At 37.3% G+C, this 14,511-nt stretch overlaps 1 protein-coding gene across 2 annotated transcripts in view; it reads right to left on the bottom strand.

Annotated features, from left to right (window-relative positions):
* xrn1 (5'-3' exoribonuclease 1) overlaps positions 1 to 9,886 on the bottom strand; it is a 28,906-nt gene extending 19,020 nt beyond the window's left edge. Inside the window, exons 1-15 of one of the 2 annotated variants that reach the window (XM_079818487.1) lie at positions 9,666 to 9,886; positions 8,643 to 8,875; positions 8,305 to 8,402; positions 6,752 to 6,861; positions 6,565 to 6,675; positions 6,371 to 6,456; positions 6,195 to 6,282; positions 5,844 to 6,012; positions 5,685 to 5,752; positions 4,645 to 4,779; positions 2,770 to 2,839; positions 2,373 to 2,478; positions 2,171 to 2,260; positions 292 to 448; positions 88 to 207 (exon numbers count right to left, since the gene is read on the bottom strand). In XM_079818487.1, coding sequence (XP_079674613.1) covers positions 88 to 207; positions 292 to 448; positions 2,171 to 2,260; positions 2,373 to 2,478; positions 2,770 to 2,839; positions 4,645 to 4,779; positions 5,685 to 5,752; positions 5,844 to 6,012; positions 6,195 to 6,282; positions 6,371 to 6,456; positions 6,565 to 6,675; positions 6,752 to 6,861; positions 8,305 to 8,402; positions 8,643 to 8,875; positions 9,666 to 9,740 — 1,716 coding nt within the window. In that variant the 5' untranslated portion in view covers positions 9,741 to 9,886. The remainder of the gene's footprint in view (positions 1 to 87; positions 208 to 291; positions 449 to 2,170; positions 2,261 to 2,372; positions 2,479 to 2,769; positions 2,840 to 4,644; positions 4,780 to 5,684; positions 5,753 to 5,843; positions 6,013 to 6,194; positions 6,283 to 6,370; positions 6,457 to 6,564; positions 6,676 to 6,751; positions 6,862 to 8,304; positions 8,403 to 8,642; positions 8,876 to 9,665) is intronic. The other variant, XM_079818488.1, reaches the window with a different exon arrangement.
* Between the last annotated feature and the right edge of the window lie 4,625 nt (positions 9,887 to 14,511).

Here is a 14,511-nt window from a genome sequence, read left to right as displayed (position 1 = left end):
GAATGCAAACACATACTTATCATGAAAGTGCACTTACAACACAGATGTTATGGCGAGATACACAGTGAAGGCAGATGTTTAAAGCACCTCGTCGATAAACGGGATGAGCACCACGGCTTCCCATTCCTGCTGTTTGCCGTTCAGGTCTGTTTTGAAGTCTTGTGGGTAATACTCAACAATGGGTGAGCTCGGTGATGTCATCAGATGCTGTGAAGGACAGAGAGTCGGTGAATGACGGTTAGTTTCTAGCAAACATCAATGTGACGAGGACGTGAAGTGTGTGTGTGTCACCTGGTAACACTCTGGAAGAAGGTCTTTGCTGGCTGATGGCAGGACGGCCAAGAGCTGCTCGAATGGCATGAAGGGTTTGGCCAGATCAAAGGTCAACGTGAGACTAGAGATGTTTCTCACATCAGAGAGGAAGGGAGCGTAGTGGTACGGATAATACCTGTAGTGACACGAGAGGGGCACAAGTTCCCTTTAAAGCCAACAAAGCAAAACCAACTGAATTTATTAGACACCATGAAATGAAAAACTACCATTCTTATTTAAGAAACATTGCAGTATTTATTCTAAAGGAATTATCCATGCATGTGCCTCATTATTTTTAATCAAAATAACTTCCTCTCCCTCGTGCAACATCATCTCTTCTCTTCTCTGATGTTGTTCACGGATGTGATGGTGGGACAACCAGTCACCCACATGAGATCATTCCAATAACATACCACAACAATCCGATAAATTCCCAATGAACAAAATCAAGTCCCACCCTACATTTTTTTTATTGTTCGAGAAACTTCACTGAGATATACCTCATAATGGGGAAGAATAGACTTTCTGAACTTCCGTTTCATGCCGACTTTAATACATGTTCCTAAAACTTTTAAATAGGACTGTATGATTAATCAAACGAAAACTGAAATCACAATATGGCTTAGTGCCATTATTAGGGCCCTATTTTAAAGATCTCAGCACATGGTCTAAAGCGCACGGCGCAAGTGCACTTAGGGGATGTCTGAATCCACTTTTGCTAATTTAAAAGGATAGTTCACCCAAAAATGAAAATTCTGTCATAATTTACTCACTCTCAAGTTGTTCCAAACCTGTATGAGTTTCTTTGTTCTGCTGAACACAAAAGAAGTTATTTTGAAGAAGGTTTGTAACCAAGCAGATAGACAACCATTGACTACCATAGTAGGGGGAAAAAATACTATGGTAGTCAATGGTTGCTCTATCTGCTTGGTTACAAACCTTCTTCAAAATATCTTATTTTGTGTTCAGCAGAACAAAGAAACTCATACAGGTTTGAAACAACTTGAGGGTGAGTAAATGACAGAATTTAAATGTTTGGGTGAACTATCCCTTTAACAACGGGAAAAATGGTCAGCACATGATCAAAATGGTTGTCCCTTTTCTCTTAATCTGAGTCATGAGTGTGTTTTAGGCTTAACGTGCAATAAACCAATCAGAGTCTCATTTCCCATTCCCTTTAAAAGCCAGTTGCACTTGCGCCATGGCGGATTCGCTATTTACATGGTGGAATTTGCAAGCGGAACAACGCCTCTCAAGCGAGGAAACGGATCTGCTCGTCCAATGACGTCTGCTTGCTCATCATTACTGCAAATAGGTAGGCTAATTCTGATACATGCAATGACTATCCATTATGACATGTAGGCATTTTTATATGAATATGCGTTATGAATCGCCAAATTTCAGCAGTTTGACACGCGATCCGAATCATGATTCGGCTCATTGATTCATAACGCTTCGAAGCTTCATGATGCCTTGTTTTGAAATCGTCATCACTATGTAAGTCAATATTTAGGGTTTTTTTGCGCACAAAAACTATTCTCGCCGATTTATAAAGTTATTTTAGAACCACTGTAGTGAGATGGACTTTGTAACGACGTCTTTAGTACCTTTTAAGGGTCTTGAGAGTGAACCGTGCCAATGGAGGCCTTTCAGAGCCATCAGATTTCAACTAAAATATCTTCATTTCTGTTCCGAAGATGAACGGAGGTCTTACGGGTGTCGAACGACATGAGGGTAAATAATTAATGACATAATTTTCATTTTTGGGTGAACTAACCCTTTAACCACATTTTAAAATCACAATTTTTATCAGGGGGGAAATTGCTATTAGGTTTATTATCTAAATCGTGCAGCTCACCAGCTCCAAGACTGAACTCCATGGTAGTAGTAATGCAAGATCCACTGGATCCCCTCCACGTAGCATTTAGCCTGATTGGCCAAAAACTCACTGCAAGATTAATACCGAGAAAATTAGACTTTTCAGAACCGTTTATTTTCAGATGCGCAGAAAAATTATTTATCTTTCATCCTTTCCAAATTTAAAATGAATGGAGACTCACTCTGAGACGACTTCAACACCCATCTTGGTCATGTAGTAGGTGCGCTTATACTGTCGAAATTCGGTTTCAAACATGTCATCATCCTCACCATCCTCCTCTGCGCCATCTAGTGCATTATGGGAAATATTAAACCTTATTTAGAAGCTGAATGCTTTAAAATGTGTTTTTAATGTCTGCTTGCACTTCATTTTACAGAACATGCACTTACAGTGCACTTACACAAGAAAGTACTGAGTAACATAAGGTAATTACTTTATATGAGTTAAGGTTAGGTTTGGGTTCAAGGTTTTTACCTAGTTATTATAGTAAGTCCATACACAGGACTATAAAATAAAGTGCTAGCCAGTGTCTAGATCAATTATCAAGAGTAATGAACTTGAGGTTAGAGTTTGTGTACCTCTTCCTGGAGTGCTGTGAGATTCTCTGACTCCATCAAGAGCGGAGAGACACAGAGTGTCGTCTGAAGACTAAAAACAAAAAGGGAACACTCAAAAATGATTCTCTGTTGTTATTATTATGACACTTATCCTTGTCTTGTTCAAACCTGTATGACTTTCTTTCTTGTGTGAAAAAAAGTGTTACGAATTTTCACATGGAAATTTCATTTTGTTTGTCACACAAACGGCTTCATAACACTATGTATAGCACATTAGTTGTATGAACCACATTTTTTCAACCACACCAGATTAATTGTTTGTTTTTTTTTATTACCAAAATTAAACTTTTCATTTAAACAAAGCCTAAAAATTAAGTTTGAGTTTTAAATTTGGGAACTGGGAAACTCAAATCTTTATATTGTTGAGAGTGTCAGGTCCTTGGTTGATAAATTAAACCAGTCATGAGTCACCTCGCAAGATTTCAGCCAAACAAATTTTGCATATTGCTACACCAGCATAATGTTTGGTCACTGTGATGTGCATCCACACCACTGTCATGTTTACCTGGTGTAGCTTATCTAGGTCAAACCGCTATTAAACTGCACCCCTCCAAAACTATTTCAAAACATTTTCATTTCAGTATTATAACTAGTTATTTTTTGTAAACGGCACAGGCAAAAAAGCATACTGGTTTGCAGCAATGACGTAAGGAAAGTCCTACATGAACAAATGTAATATATACAGTCAAACCGAAATGTATTGAGACACCAACATTCTCACATTCGCTATAGTTGAGAAAATGGTAATGAAATATGACAAGAACTCAAGAGTTAAACTGTGTCAGAAAGAATAAATTAATCTTGATAATGTCAGATAACTTTGATAGAAAGGTATGTAATGGGTTCCAATCAACCAATCAGCTGTCAGCTGTTAAATTTAAGTACACAATTAGATAATACTCATTTAGGTCAACCAATTATCAAGCAATATTTAATTTTGTTCAGTCTGTGGTGTAAAAGGTCGCATTAGAAATTAAAGAAAAAACACTTAAGCAAGACATGGTTAGGTCAAAGTTTCTGAATAATTTTGGTCCCAAATATTTATCTTTTTGGCTATGTCACAGTTTACTTTATTTTGCTATCCTCACTTACATAAATTAACTATAGTGTCCTGCATCTATTAGTAAAAAAATTATATCTGGTGTCTGAATAATTTTTGGTTTGATTGTATATAGATACACTTCTTAATACATTACAATGAGGTCTCATTAATGAACAGTTATTGCATAAACTATCATTTACTAACATTAACTTACAATGAGCAATACATTTGTGACAGTATTTATTATTTTTTGTTAATGTTAACTCCATTAAATAATATGAACAGATACAACATGTTTTAATAAATCATGAATAATTGTTAAAATTATGATTAGCTAATATTACTAAATGCTTTAGAAGGATTTTATGTTGACTAATGTAGTTAACTTATGCTAACAAATAGAACGTTTTTGTAAAAGGTTACCAAATAGGTTTTGTTCTTTAAAATGGATTAAGGATCAGCTAGATAACTACACAATAAACCTGAAAAGAGCAGTCAGCACTGCACAAGCCAAGACAAAGATGCTCATTCATTGAAGCGACAAAAGTGACAGAGACAAAAGTGGCGAGAGCAGAAACAGTGGCATGTGAGTCATGAGACAATGGCAGCAGCACATTATTCTACTGCATGGTTACATTAAAACACCATGATTCTAAAACAAGGATAGGCTCATTGTTTGTCATAATTTTACATGTGTATAGGATAATTAGACTTTGATATGAAAGGAATAAACACCACCTCATACAGTGCGTTTGGGTGTGTCATCTGTCTGGCTGCATACTCCTAATATTCACCTTACTCTTCTTCGATTCTTTGAAATCAGCCTCCTCGGCTGCCAGCCCGGCTGCTTCGTTCAGGTATTTGTTCCCCACCTTACTCTCAAACCACTTCAGATCCACAAAAACCTCACTGAAGTGCTCACGATCAAACTGAGAACAGAGAAGAGGAGGATGATGACATGGAGTAAGAGCGTAAGGGGTGGATTTACAACCCCCTCCTCTTTTTTATATTATTAACTATGGAATCATGTGACAGGCGATGTCTGTATTTGGTATCCGAGAGGTGACTGAGGGTCTGACCCACATTAGTTGCTTATAAATGCAAAACAGAGCGTGTCAAAGATTATGTCCACATTGGCATAAAGAACAGAATACCATTTTCTGACGATGCTAGAATTATCTGAACTTCTAATAAGTAGCTCAAGGTTGGATCCACTCATTTTTACGGTCTTTGGAAGTGTGGAAAAATTCAGCTTTGACTTCCAATCTCTATTGAGCATATTGGTATCAGGTCTAACTGTGTTCCTCAACAGACCAGAATATGTGTAGTGCATTACAGTATAACGCAGTATACTACAGCAAGTATAGTGTAGTAAAGCACAATACAACACATTAAGTAGTGTAGTACAACACAGGGTAAAATATGACATTTGATAAACCTGAAATGGCTGGTTTTTTTTACTAGGTACGTTATTGTGTTACTGTAATCTACTACATTGAAAATACTAAATGTAGAAACAAAATCTAATTGAAAATTAGCACGGCATGTTTTTCATACGGTTTATAGCTTAATGTACAAGTGAAAAATATTAAATCCTGTTGTTCACTTATATGCATCTGTATAGCATTTATTAGAGAGCAAACATTTGAACAGTAGTGTATTGTGAGTATTGAATCTCTCACCCAGCCCTATTATAGCATATTGAAGAATAGCACAATATAGTGTAGTATAATATAATAACAATACTTGTCTTTTCTTGCACTGTGAAAATAATACTGGGTGTGCATTACTGATAACGCATTGACACTTTGTGGAAAAAATACCAAACACTTACATCCGACAACTTCTCGAGGTACTTCTCAAAGTTGGCAAGGTTGAGATGACCGTTTTCATTCAGGTAGCCTGATAGAGACGACAGTGATCAGCACTATTTCAGTATTACAGTACCATCACAAAGTCACATGTGCTGCGATTGGCTGGTGGACTGACTCACCCCCCAGACTGGGCAGAACACTGATGTAAGTTCGATAGAGCAGCGGCAGTGCATCGTGATTGATGTGCAGGTGAGGAAGATGAGGGATGAAGTCATTTCCCACCAGGAAACCCATCAGAACCCAGTCGTCTATGATCCGCTCCAGGTCATACTCGAATGAGATCTTTTTCTGATGGAATTACATGTATACATAAAATTACGACATGATTCATCCCAACACAGGTCATTTTGACAGCATATTTGACATTATTATTATTTGACATATAACATTAGGCGGTATGTCGTTTACAATGACTTGTCATATTCATTTAGCTTTGTTTTGTGCCCTATAGGAGTTATATAGATTCTCACCCTGAGCTCTGAAAACTCATAATCAATGTATTCCCTCATAAGGGAGAGATGGAGCAGGTGAAAGGTTGTCTCCTCAGGAGCCGTTATCCTACAGACCAGAAAAACCCATTCAAAAACCCATTCAGACTAGAACACAAACTTTCATCTTGACACAATGAAAATAATGCCACACACACCTCTTTTGTGCCTTTTTGCCTCCGAAGCGTACCTCCTCTCTGAGGAGAGAAAAATGAGGCTCGTGGCTGGTCAAGCCAAGCATTATCTACAAAAGAAAAAGAGAGCAAGCAGGAAAAAGACAGCTTAAAATCAATACAAACAAAATCAAAATGATTATGAATGAATTCTCTTTATTATACACAACTGTCCTCACCAGGTCAGCATCCAGACCATAAAGGCAGTGTCTTGTGTTTGGGTTATGACCCGGTTTAGAGCTCTCAGAGCGAATGAACTCCATGATCTTGTGCTCTCCTTCACCAGGGGTCTGTGATAAAATGGTAATCAGAAGAACTTCACAGAAACACACACACGACACAAAGCTCTGAAGTCTTGTAACTTACCTCATGACCAGACAAATACACGTTCACTCCCTGCCATGATTTGTCTGTGGACAGTTTGTTGTTAACAAAATATTTAAGCTGTTCCTGTAGCCTGGCCATGAAATCCGTTCCTACAGTGGACAAGTAAGAGAAACAGATCTCAGAACATTATAGATCAGGGTCCACCAGTGAAGCTCCCATAACAAAACACCAGACCAACCTATCCATATTTTAAACCCAACGAAACATAACATTTAGATCTTAAATGGTTGGTTCACCCAAACATTTAAATCCTGTCATTAATTACTCACTAAACCGTTTTTTGATGAAATCCGAGAGCTTTCTGACCCCTCCATAGACTGCAACGTAATAACCACTTTCAAGGCCCAGAAAGACATCGTCAAAGTAGTCCATGTGACTACAGTGGTTGAACCTTAATTTTATGAAATGACAAGAATACTTTGTGTGCAAAAAACTCCCCAAAAATAACACATTTATTCAACAATTTCTTCTCTTCCGTGTCAGTCTCTGATGCTGTTCACGTAGTAAACACAGGAGAAGAAATTGTTGAATGAAGTTATTTTTTGCACACAAAAAGTATCCTTGTCGCTTTATAAAATTAAAAGTTGAACCACTAGTCACATTAACTTTTTTAACAATGTCTTTACTACCTTTCTGGGCCTTGAAAGTGGTAATAATGTTGCTGTCTATGGAGGGGTCAGAAAGCTCTTGGATCTAAAAGATATCTTAAAGGGTTAGTTCACCCAAAAAAGAAAATTCTGTCATTTATTACTTACCCTCATGTCGTTCGACACCCGTAAGACCTCCGTTCATCTTCAGAACACAAATGAAGATATTTTAGTTGAAATCTGATGGCTCTGAAAGGCCTCCATTTGTTCTAAAATAACTTTATGAATCGGCGAGAATAGTTTTTGTGCGCAAAAAAACTCTAAATAACGACTTACATAGTGATGACGATTTCAAAACAAGGCATCATGAAGCTTCGAAGCGTTATGAATCAGCGAGTCGAATCAGCAGTTTGAATCGCCAAATTTCAGCAGTTTGGCGGTTTGACACGCGATCCGAATCATGATTCGGCTCACTGATTCATAACGCTTCGAAGCTTCATGATGCCTTGTTTTGAAATCGTCATCACTATGTAAGTCGTTATTTAGGGTTTTTTTGTGCACAAAAACTATTCTCGTCACTCCATAAAGTTATTGTGGAACCACTGTAGTGAGATGGACTTTGTAACGACGTCTTTAGTACCTTTTAAGGGTCTTGAGAGTGTAAAGCGCCATTGTGCCAATGGAGGCCTTTCAGAGCCATCAGATTTCAACTAAAATCTCTTCATTTCTGTTCCGAAGATGAACGGAGGTCTTACGGGTGTCGAACGACATGAAGGTAAGTAATTAATGACAGAATTTTCATTTTTGAGTGAACTAACCCTTTAATCTTCTTGATTTTATCCCTTTAATGTTCTTATGTATCCTGCTATAAAATGAGACGACAAATGGTATATAACATTACTACCATGAGACACAACAGCATGAGAGTGATAAAGATGCACAAACCAGGAGTGATGCAGTTAGAGTCAAATCTGGCCTCTGTCGGCAAAACTTCACCCTTTTCCAAGGCCTTCTTGATTTTCTCCTCGGCTTCTTTCGCTGACCTTTAAAACACAAAGAAAGGTATTACATTTTCATATTATTTTCACACATTAATTTCCATGCTGCTTTGGTGCTCAAGAATTAGTTAGTTGAACACTAGATTCAATCTATGCAAAACGCAATGGAATTTTTTTTTTTTTTTCTAGTTTATTAAAAGAAAAGACAAAAAAGCTTTTATATAACCTGTCAGAAAACATTAAATAAGTCTAAAATTCATGCTCTGTATGGGTCTTTTGCTATACCTGAATCTTCTACCACGCTGCTGGTTCATCTTGGCCCTGGGAGCGACTCCATCAACGGCCATGAAGAACACTTTCCTGGGCTTAATGATGCGAAAGAGCACCTCCAGGTAGTGAAAAATGTCAGCGAATATCTTTTCTTCAGAAATACGGAAGTGTACATCCTCATCATTGGGGTGGGAACACTGGTGGATGATCCCATTCATATCTAAATATAGGTTGTCAAACTCTGGGATCTGTGATGAGGGAGAGAACACGAGTTGGCTGGTGTAAACTCGACAAAACAGGACTAATGTCATGAACAATAACAATTTCAGTGATAGTAAAAAAAAAAATAGTAAAAAGTAAAACGACTGCAATATATAATAGAAACTTTGAGATGATATGAAAAGCAAGTAAATGATACTGGTATCATTGTAAGTGTGTGTGTGTGTGTGTGTGTGTGTGTGTGTGTGTGTGTGTGTGTGTGTGTGTGTGTGTGTGTGTGTGTGTGTGTGTGTGTGTGTGTGTGTGTATGGATCCAAATCCGCTTTCAATTTTTTTTAAGTTAGCCACATTAAATGCAGAATTCTTAATGCATTAAATTACAAAAAAATGCTGTTAATAACTAACAGAACACAGGCTGTGTTTCAACATATATTGAGCTGCCAAGCTAGGGAGAAAATTTGGGCTTCAAAGGGGCGTTCCGAATAAGGTCCAGAAATGTTGTAGACTGGGTACTTGAATCACCTGCTACTCCTCATCACAGTTGGCTGGATATTTAGCATTTGTAGCGCATGCGATGCTTAAAATTACGTCTAGATAGACAGCTCATTAGAATTAAAGACACAGTCATTATGGTGTACATCACAAAAATAATGTCGGTAAAACATAAAGATAAAATTTCCTCCATACATAACATATTTATGGTAAAGGGACACAAAATGTAAGGTTTTTATGTCTATTAAAAGGCGAGGTTGTATCTTCTGTTCACACAGCTGTAAATGATCTCTATGCGGCCTGTTATATTTAGCCAAACTAGCTCACCTGATGCTCCTTGACAACTTCACTCAGACACGGATACCGCTCCGATATCCATCGATAAAATTTAGGCACTCCCATCTTCCCGTTTAACTCTTCAAATAACAAGGATGAAAAGAAACCCTACGCAGAAGCTAATGTGAGCAGAATTTCATAGACTGATTTTGCTAGTCGGTTTTGTTTCTGTATGAGCTGTTACTGTCCAGCCAATAAAAATGTCCGTGTGGAACCTCGCATGATGTAACAGGTTGTAACACCGTTCCTATACTCATAAAACAATAGAAACATAATATTAGATTAGATAAACGTCGTGAAACTAGTACAATACGTATATCTGAAAATGTAAAAGTAATTTAAAATTATACAGCAATAGATGACTCGTTTTAATAACTGTGAGAAAATACACAAGGATTGTACGACCAGCACACCCTTCCGTATCTACCACTAGGGCTGTGATGCAATGTGAGAAAAAAAGAGGCTATTTGACACGACAACATTCCGTCTCTCTTGACCAATGTTAAGTGTAGTTCACCAGTACATTATGTATGTATGTATGTATGTAATGACACGACAACATTATGTCTCTCTTGACCAATGTTAAGTGTAGTTCACCAGTACATTATGTATACATGTATGTATGTAACTCATCCTTTAGTGCCTACTGCGTCACTTATATGAAATAGAAGCATTAAAGACCCCTGTAATAATTAAAGACCTCGGCAAAATAAACGTATGCAGTTGATATTCTTTCATCCTTCTGCATGCCTTTTAGTAGGATGGTTTCAATTGTTCTATCATAGTAAATCTACAGTATTATACTAACATATTATGGCCTGATTTCACATACGAGGCTTAGATTAAGCCAGAAGTAGGCCTTAGTTTAATTAGGACATTTAAGTAGCTTTTATAAACATGCCTTAGCAAAAAAAAAAAAAGAAAAAACATTAATTGTGCATCTTGAGACAAAACAATGGCACTGACATTTTAAGATAAGACCTAAACCAGGGGTTAGTTAAGTTAAAGACTTTATTGTCATTGTACTACTGCTGTGCAAAACAACATTTTATTGGTATCCCACGTTCTCAAACATTCACAAAAGGGTAGCTTCCAGGTTAATATGCATCAGAGATGTATATACTGAAGGTTTATTTAACAGTTTCGAGAACCTCTGCAGATTGTATGACTGCCCACAAAACCATCCTCAGAATTGCAATTTTGTTAACAACAAATTTCCACTCATCCTTTACCTTCCTCCTACCTCGCCCTTAGATAGTCTTACTCTCAATTGCAATAATAAAGGATTGATTTCCATATTATACTCCCAGCTCATGTCTTTAAAAAGGGTACAATCTGTATAAAATTAAAATCCAAATGGGAAGATGAACTGGGAATAAAGTTATCTGGGGCTTTTTGGAGGGAGGCACTTAAAAAGGTCCACTCATCATCATCCTCTGTTTGGTTAGGGCCCATTCAATTCAAAGTGCTGCACAGGGTTCACTTGAGCAAGGCATGGCTAGCTGGAATATAGGCCTATCCTGGGTTAGATGCAGCATGTTATAGATGCTCTTTTTCCTTCTTGCTCCTCTCTAAATAATTACTGAGCATTGGTTTTTAAAACTATCAGTGAAACCCTTGGGGTGACACTGCGGCCCTGTTTTTCAATAGCTATTTTCGGAACTCCAGTTACACTATAACCATTACTTTAACTGCAACCCAGAGGGACATTATTGCTTATTGGCCCGTAGAAGAATTTTGTTGAGTTGGAAATCCCCTACCCCTGCTTCTGCAACAGCTTGGCTGGAAGTTGTGATGTTCTTTTTAAAATTAGAAAAGATAAAATTTACACTAAGCGGATCTATGGACAGGTTTAATTCAAATGGGAACCCATTTTGTCATATTTAAAAAATCTGAAAGAATGACCTAGTTGTTAACTTTTACTTTCCATTTATGAATCTCTTTCTTTACCCTTGTTGTGATGCTGTATTTGATGTTTGACATAATTTGTCTCGCAGAATGGCTAATTTAAATATATATATATATATATATATATATATATATATATATATATATATATATATATATATATATATATATATATATATTATTTATACTGTAATAATATTACTCAGCTTTTAACACTATTACGCTGTATAACTCTCTATAGCCATATGTGTTAATACTGTACTGTGTCGATGGATCCTGAACTTTTTGTCCTGTAGGAAACAATATGTCAAAATTCATTATGGTAATCATATGTCATCAACCAGGGTTCTTAACATCGGTGCCTCACAAGGGTGTGTCCTGTCTCCTCTTTTATACTCTCTTTATACCAACAGCTGTATGTCCCATTCAACATCTGTTAAACTGTTAAAATTCGCAGATGATACCACTGTAGTAGGTCTTCTCTGATGGGGATGAATCTGTTTACCGGGGTGAAGTGGAACAGCTGGTCAGGTGGTGCGAGGAGGACAATAACCTAATCCTCAATACATCTAAGATCAAAGAGATGATTGTGGACTTTGGGAAGAAGCAGAAGCATCACCAGCAGAACATCACGCTTCAGAGATAGCACCTACCTCCAAGCTAATACGATATTTAAACATGGTTTAATACTTGAATGTTTGATTTAGGTTATAAACTTGTGGACTGATTTCTGGCTGTCGCTTGCACTAAGCAGCTTTATGGACTGGTCCATAAACCGTTGACACACCTAATGTGCAATACGTGTTGTTCATGTCTGTGTATATGTGTGCTGTGTCAGTGCATTGTTGTTAATTATGTGAGCATACCAAGACAAATTCCTATCAACTGTATAGATGAAATGGCTAAACTTGAACCTTGAATAATAATAATAATACTATTACTATTGTTATCATCATTATTGATGTATTGGTATGGCTGGGTCCATGCCTTGAAAAGGTGATATGACATAATATAATAGAGACAGAGCAGATATTTTTTTCTTTTACCACTACATACAGAAGTGTTTGCAGTAAGTCACTCCAATGGCCTTGGGCATGGTATCTTTCAATAATTTTAATCAGTCCAGTGAGTTCAGGTGTTAATTTATAGTTTATTTTATACAGTTTCTGAACTGATCTATTGTTCATTTTTGCGAGTCTATACAGAATAGAACTGATCTGTTGTTCACGCAAGTCTATACAAAATGGAAATTGTTACTTAGTATACAGTACACATACGGTTATTGTTTTACTGTTACACTGTATACTGCTGTTTTTCACAGATATTTTATACTGTTACATAACTGTCAATGTAGACTAGCATACAATAGTACAGCTTTTCCCAAAGTGCCCATGGACCATCAAGTTACTTGACTCTGAAAGGGATTGTGTGTACATATTTATTTGCTTTAATAATTGCAAAGGAATGTTGTAGGTTACTATCATGATGAATGTAATTCATAAATATAACTTATGACTCAACATTCAAATAAATAGAAAAAACACTTGAAAATACTGTATCTTAGTCTCGTCTTTCACCATAGTTGTAAATAAAGATGTGAGCAGGTGGCAGAAGATTGACAGAATTAGAACTGTGGCTGCTCTCGCAAAGAAAGGAGGTCAAAAGTTGGATTGTAAAATTCTGCTTTTAATAAATCAACTGGTCAAGAAGAATGTTAATTATAAGGTGTCAGTAATGAAAGAATGTTGGTACGAACTATATGTGGCAAGTCAAAAGGCAAGCAAAAAAACAGGCCTTCATATTGAGAAAATTAGGCAGTTTGCAGAAAATATTTACAATATTTCAAACCATGCCTTGACAAGTGGTCCATTCTGAAAGTTCACAGAATTATATGTGGCAAGTCAAAAACATCCCAGATGAGACAAAAGCAACAAGGAAAAAAATCTATAAGGCAATCATAGTAAGAAAATTTGAAAGATCACTGTAAGAAAATTTTCCAGACCATATTTACAAAAAGTATATTTACAAAATTTCAATGTGCCAAATAAAGACTTTAAAAGACTTAGTACACAGACAAGAATGACACTGTGTAGGCCCACTGGGCCCATACCTTGACAAGTGGTCCATTCTGATAGACATGACACTGCAAACAGTTGATTAAAGGTCCTGTTCTTCGTGATCCCATTTTTCAAACTTTAGTTAGTGTGCAATGTTGCTGTTAGAGCATATATAATACATGTAAAATTATATAGCTCAAAGTTCAATGCCAAGCGAGATATTTTATTTAACAGAAGTTCCCTTTCAAAGCCTACAGCGAACGGCCGGTTTGGACTACATCCCTGTACATCCTGCTTTAATGACGTCAGTAGAACAGTTTGTTGACTAACCTCCGCCCACAAGAGTACGCGAAAAAGGGGGCGTGGTCTTGTTGCTCTCCCTCATGGAGAAGAGGAAGTGTTGCGTTCGGTTGCGTTTGTCGCCATGTCGTCCAGACGCTGTTATTTTCATCCCGGAGTCAAATCACCTTTGTTTGGCCTTCAGGGGCTGTAGTTTGAGCGCGTTCATCTCCCCGTTATGGTAAGAGGCGTGACCTTTCCGGGCAACGTGCGCTAAGCTGCTGTCGAATCACAACACGGGAACCGCTGGCACAATCAGAACTCGTTACGTGCTTCTGAAGGAGGGACTTCATAGAACAGGGAAATCTTTCAAGCCGTTTTGAGGACAGTGAAAACAGCGGTATACAGATAAGTAAATTGTGTGAAAAATACTGTGTTTTTTTACACGTGAAACATGAACACATGTTAGATTGCACACTGTAAACACAATCAAAGCTTCAAAAAAACAGGAAAAACGGGACCTTTAATGCTACCAGAAATGGACAAGGGGATGACTGCATCAAACAACTTATGTTCCTTCACCCACCGGATCA

This window comes from Gobio gobio (genome assembly GCF_949357685.1).
Source record: "Gobio gobio genome assembly, chromosome: 6".
Lineage (NCBI taxonomy): Eukaryota > Metazoa > Chordata > Actinopteri > Cypriniformes > Gobionidae > Gobio > Gobio gobio.
The sequence above is the reverse complement of the archived record's forward strand: the minus strand, read 5'-3'. Positions and strand labels throughout refer to the sequence as shown.